General features: G+C 39.3%; 1 protein-coding gene across 1 annotated transcript in view; it reads left to right on the top strand.

The window, feature by feature from the left end:
* Positions 1-227: 227 nt before the first annotated feature.
* The window catches only part of aacs (acetoacetyl-CoA synthetase), a 43,911-nt gene continuing 38,138 nt past the window's right edge, over positions 228-6,000 (top strand). The window contains exons 1-3 of the mRNA XM_069706550.1: positions 228-574; positions 1,938-2,041; positions 4,953-5,073. Of these exons, the coding sequence (XP_069562651.1) occupies positions 436-574; positions 1,938-2,041; positions 4,953-5,073 (364 nt within the window). The 5' untranslated portion in view covers positions 228-435. The remainder of the gene's footprint in view (positions 575-1,937; positions 2,042-4,952; positions 5,074-6,000) is intronic.

Raw genomic sequence — 6,000 nt, 5'->3', positions numbered from 1 at the left:
TAGTTACATATACTGAAGATTAACCTTACATCACTTTTATTATACATCATTAATACGACCCCTTTTGGGAGTCTTTGAAAGCAGACTTTGGTTCTTAGTTCGCGAGGTTTTGAGTATTTTCTATTCTGTGTAACATCATTGAACAATGTCCGGTCTTGAACCAAACTCACGTCTTACGTCATGACGCCGGGGCGTGGCCTGCCAGTTTCCCTAAGCAGCCCCACGCTTGCCTTTGACAGTGAGTCCTTTGCTAGCTGTCGGGCATTTGTAGTCTCCAGCCATTGAAACGAAGCAGCTGGCCGGTGATCTCGTTCAACACGAGCCCTCAGCTCCAGAACCGCTAGCTTTAGTTAAGGCGCTTGGGACTCGTCCTAACTGGTGTTTGGCAGCCGAACAACAACAACAACAACAAAAAAAAAAAGGGACGCAGCAAAGATGTCCAAAGACACGGAAGGAAAGAACGAGAAAATCATGGATATGGGGAGCAAGGTGCTGTGGTACCCGGACTCCAAGAGGAACACACAGATGGACAAGTTCAGGATACAGATCAACGGGGACTACGGACTTAATCTGGGTGAGTCGAGAGGAGGGAGACAGACAGACATGGAGACAGACATGGAGACAGACATGGAGAGGAGGTGTGTTGGAGAGACTTTACAAGCAGGCTTTTATTGAGCCCACGGAGCTGCACGGAAACGCAGAAATAGGCAGTGTCTCTCCTCCTGCTGTCTGTCACCATATCGCCTTGTGATATTTTATTGTCTTTAAATTACTCCAACCCGCTGCTTCCCAAGACGGCGTCTCAAACTAGCTGCCGTGTGTCCATTTGACGTCCTTTAGAGACGGCGCACAGACAGTGTATCAGCACAAACGCACCTCTGCATTCATAAACTGATAAGAATATTAATAAGGATGGCCCTCCAACCTCTTCACCGTCTTTTCCCGCGTTACTAATGAGCTGTTTTCTTTTTTTTTTTTTTTTTTTTTTTTAACACAGGGTGCCTGCAGGCCATGAAAGAGAGCAGCCTTCAATTATGTTTTTCAAACCTTGTCAGATCGGTCCAACAGGGAATGCTGAAAAACTTGGGCCATCCGGGGAGAGAGAGGGTTACGTAACCGGGGAGTGTAGACAATCATAGTGTAGTACATGTTTGAAGTGATGAAATCATTTTTGAAAGAATGATATTGTGTAGTTATGTTGCACATTTGTGGTCATTTTCAAAACTGCATTGCTTCAAATGCACTGAAAAAAAACCCAACAACAACAACGTGGTGTGGTACATTTTTGCAGTGCAGAATTCTTGGTTTGCTTTCAATGTGTCCAACAGGGAGGACAACTTCTCCTTTAAAACAAGGTCTCCAAATTTGGTGGTTGCAAGATCACTAGTAAGTTAGGAAAGAAGAGAATTAAATGTCACATTACCTCATAACATTATGTCTCAGACATGTTGGAAATCTTGCATCCTTGCTCCAAAAAACTGTAAAATTGAAAAAAAACAAAAAACAGAGAAGTGAATATCAGTCTGGACACATGCAAACTGATTAGAGATTGAGAGTAAGCATTACTTTACCAAGAAGGGTTGTAAACCAAAAGACTTTGGGAACATCTGCTTTAAAATACGCTCAGAAATCAGCATCAGGTCACTTCAGGTGGATGAATCTTGGTAAATATTTTACAATATTCATGTAAATACAGATCTTATGGAGAGAAAACGTATCCACTGAATGACAGGAACTGCTTTTTATTTAAGATTGTAATCATGAATTATTAAGTCAGGTGTGGAGATTATCAGTGACTTTAATTGCAAGGTTGCAGAACAGTGTTGTAGGATTCTTCTTTCATTTCTGGTTTCATTGATGGCTCTTAACAAGTCATCAAATTTGTCCTGCTAATTTCTGATTACTAGAAGTTCATATTTTTGTTTTCGGTCCTCCAGCCAACTACAGTGATCTGTACCAGTGGTCGGTGGACAGCTACTCGGAGTTCTGGGCGGAGGTGTGGCGCTTCTGTGGAGTCGTCAGCTCCAAACCATACAAAGAGGTAAGGGGTTCATCGCATTGTGAAATCTGACAATTAAAAGTAAAGTTTAAAAAAAAAAAAAAATAATTTAAGGTTCTGAAATGGCTTGCAATGTAGAGATCAATCAAGACCAAATACATGACCATATGGAAGTTTTCTTATTTTTATGGTGGTAATAATTCTCAGTCTGCTGCAATCTTTTTTTTTTTTTTTTTTTTTTTTTTTTTTTTAAGTAGAATATTAACTTCCTTTACTGTCGCACCTCAAAGACTTGTAGCACGGGAAAACAGCTCCACAGAAATGTGGCCATGGCATGAAATTATTGGGCCACATTCATTTAAGATTAAATCTATGTGTATTGTGGGATTCTTCAGGTTTTTTTTTTTTTTTTTCCTTTTTTCCAAAAAGGTTAGTATGTAAGAACATAACTTGGATGTGCACATGTTTTTATTTTTGCTTATTGTGGCCCCTTTGATGCCATGAGAGGTGGAATACAAAATAGCAAATGTGAGATATTCCACTTTAATGTATTTGGCTAATTTAGACTATTTTTGTTTATAAATGAGTTTCTTCTAACCAAAATCAAAATACCATAATTGATATTTGATGGTGGCACATGGCATACAACATTTAACGTTTTTAGTACTACAGATATCAATTGTATTGAGACCCACTCATCATTGACCTATGTGGAAAGAAGTGTTCTCGAGAGCTGGAAGTCATACGAAAGACAACCATCTCAGCCAGTTGTGTATCGACTGTGTTATTGTTGTGTCCCATTGTCCCGCTGCTGTGTCCTGACAGTAAAGACATGTTTTTGGTTTCAAAGCACCTCTAATTTCTCTGCAACATGTGCTAAAATATAGACAAAAAAACCATCAAAATAATATGAGTGAAGCCCAATGTTTCCCACCTGTTTAAGGTGCCAGCTTCCATGATTTGTTCAGACGTAAGTGAACTGTCGTCATTGGTCATTATTTTCAGTGTAAAGACAAGAATCTGATTGGATTTACACGTTATATGAGCAGATTCTTGAACCGCTGTAACTAATCCAAAAACATATTTTAGAATAATCTCCAATTCATGATGAATGTCAAAGAAAAGAGAAAAAGTGATGCTAAACTGTGTATAATTGAACATCTCTTTCCCCCAGTCAGAAATGTTGTTTTGTTGCCTGAGGGCAACGTTGTGCGACAATGCTACCAAATCCAAAATACATTTATAAATTTATAGATCATAAAATAATGCTCAGGGGGCACAACAAAATCACAACATCTTTACAAACTGACAACATATCATAAAACAAAAGAAGTAAAATCACTTTTTTCTCACTGGATTTCATACAGACATGTGTCTGTATCACAGAGCGGGTCATGTCATATAATATACTTCATTGAAATGAGACTCCATGTGAAATATGAAAAAAGGCAGTTCTCAGACATTACACTTTTTGCACATCACTTATGGTGCTCCTGTGCAGGAACTGTCTATAAAAACGTGCACAAAGTAAGTTTCCAAAGAATAACTACAGTTCAATAAAGGAGAGATTATTAAGAGTGAAGAAGAATGTATTTAAGTCATGATAGTTTCACTTTTATATTTTGGTGGTTGAACTAAAGGCCACCACCTGCAGCGATGTCCGAAATCGATGTAGGAGTTCAAAAAACATGACCCCGCAGCCGCGACGCTGCAGGGGTGGAGCAGAGTTCGCAGATTACATTCTTTTTGTTTATGCAGCAACAAATCACAACATAAAGCATCTCGGGGCACCTTAGACTGGACCATAACAATTTAACAATTCCCACATGAACAACAGCTGGAAGGCAAAAACTCCCTTTTAACAGCAAGAAACCTCAGACATGAAGAGGCTCAGAGCAGCAGGAGAAAGCTCACACAGAGACACCAAGATGAAACGTGAGGGAAGAGATCTTCCATATTGAATTCAATAAACTTGTATAAATAAATATAACGTTAACGTATGAGCCTGGTTTTGATATTTCAACCATAATTTGAGTGCAGTCTGTTGTATGAAATGAAAACCCTGTTTTTTCACTTCTGCTCACTTTTTTCTCTTTTCCGATCCTCAACTGTCATTGCTGTCGATCCCACTGTCCTCATTTTGTGATGGTTTTTGCCTAGCATGGCGATCTTGCTCTTTTTTTCATAGAACAATCTTGCATACATTTTTCTGACAAAATGTGGTAAAAGAAGTTAATTCAAATGAATATAGATAATCGAAAATATATTTCGTGCATGTATTCCGTACAAACACATGTATTTGATAACATCCAAACACATTGTCAGCAAACCCTCTGTTAAATAAGTACCATTATGGCACAACGTTGCTCTGGGCAACGAAAAGAAAAACTGGATTTCCGAACATGCTAAATGAATAAAACTTCACAAAACCTGACGAAAGGCTTCTTTACACCTTTATACAAACAAATATATTTTTTATTTGGAGCTCATGTCATTTTTTAAAATTAGATTACAAAAGCCCCGGATGTTACCTTCTTCTCACCGTGTGCTCCTGTGACCATGTGTCAGAAAAGGATGCCCCGCCTTCATTATTTAGTTACATAGTAACATGTTGTTACTGTGGGCTGAGCTATTATCTCCCCAGGTTTTTTTTTTTGCATTTTTGCAACAAATTATTTTTTTGTCTTTTTTTTTTTTTTCAAAAATGTTGTGGCAAGTACAGTAAAACGCATCCATCCGTTAGATACAAGAAAAGAGGAGACCATAGTGTTTGATGACACTGAAAAACAACGTTACTGTCAAGGTTATTCAATGAGAAAAAACAACAACAACACAAAGAAAAAGTAGAACAGCGAGATCTTTAAAACGTGCTTTTCTTTGCTTCCCTGTGTATTCTTGGTGTGTGTGTGTGTGTTCTTGGTGTGTGTGTGTGTGTTTTATGGGTGTGTACCAGGTGGTGAATGTCTCCAAACGGATCTCAGATGTTCCAGAGTGGTTTAAAGGGGCTCGTCTCAACTACGCCGAGAACCTGCTCAAACACGCAGACCAGGACAAAGTGGCTCTCTACGCTGCGAGTAAGTGAATAAATACACTGCCGGGTGTACGAGGCTGATTAAAGCCACAGTGTGTCAACTACATCTAGATGTCAGACCGGGTGGAGCTTTCACTGTTTTTGCTTGATCTCGCCAGCAGGACTCTCCTGGAGCAAACGGCACACATGCCGATTTAAAAAAAAAAAAAAAACACAACGCAGCTCTCATTTTGTTTTATTATCCCTCTTAAACACACCTGTGCACACTGTAATCCTGCAGGGTCAATTCAGTTTCAATTTTGTTTTAGTTTTTTTTGTTTGGCCAAACTTACTCTTTGTGCATTATAATATATTGTGCTTCTCCCCATGCTCAATTTTAACAAGCGTTGGTTCCCCTCTCATTTTCCTTTTGCGTTAGTCATTGGGAGTTGGGCTTTTCTTCCATGTGTCACACAGGTTGTCTTTTACTTGCCGTTTCATTTCAGCTTCATATTTAGTTCTTTGCAAATGATGTAAACGAAAGGGAAGAAGTGCAAGAACAGAGGTGATGTTGTGATTCAGAGTGCAGCGGTGTGTGCGGGGCTTCGTATTACGCTTTATTATTAGATTAACTGCTGCTCCTTCCTCTACCTCTTCGAACGGTCACACACTAATGGATAGGTCCTTCTTTATTGCTGCGTACGTGCACATATGAAGGAGTGGAGGATCTTGCACATGCACACAACCTCCCTCTGGAGCTATAATGTAATTATGAGATTCATTGGCCCGAGTGCTGTTGAGCCTCCAGCGAATGTCAGTAACCTATTACTTAGAGAGATAAGAGGACTTTACCTGTGTGGCTCTGTTCCACTGCATCATCTCTCTCAGTTTGTGTCTCCATCTTTTCTTATTTTAGATCGCTCTTTGCTGAGAATTTCAAAGACTTCTCTGGCATCTTTCATACCCATAAATCCATATTTTTTCCACACAG

Source organism: Brachyistius frenatus, unplaced genomic scaffold (genome assembly GCF_029030835.1).
Source record: "Brachyistius frenatus isolate BFR_SWC_R1_liver_20210118 unplaced genomic scaffold, ASM2903083v1 Contig_63, whole genome shotgun sequence".
Classification (NCBI taxonomy): Eukaryota; Metazoa; Chordata; class Actinopteri; family Embiotocidae; genus Brachyistius; species Brachyistius frenatus.
The sequence above is the reverse complement of the archived record's forward strand: the minus strand, read 5'-3'. Positions and strand labels throughout refer to the sequence as shown.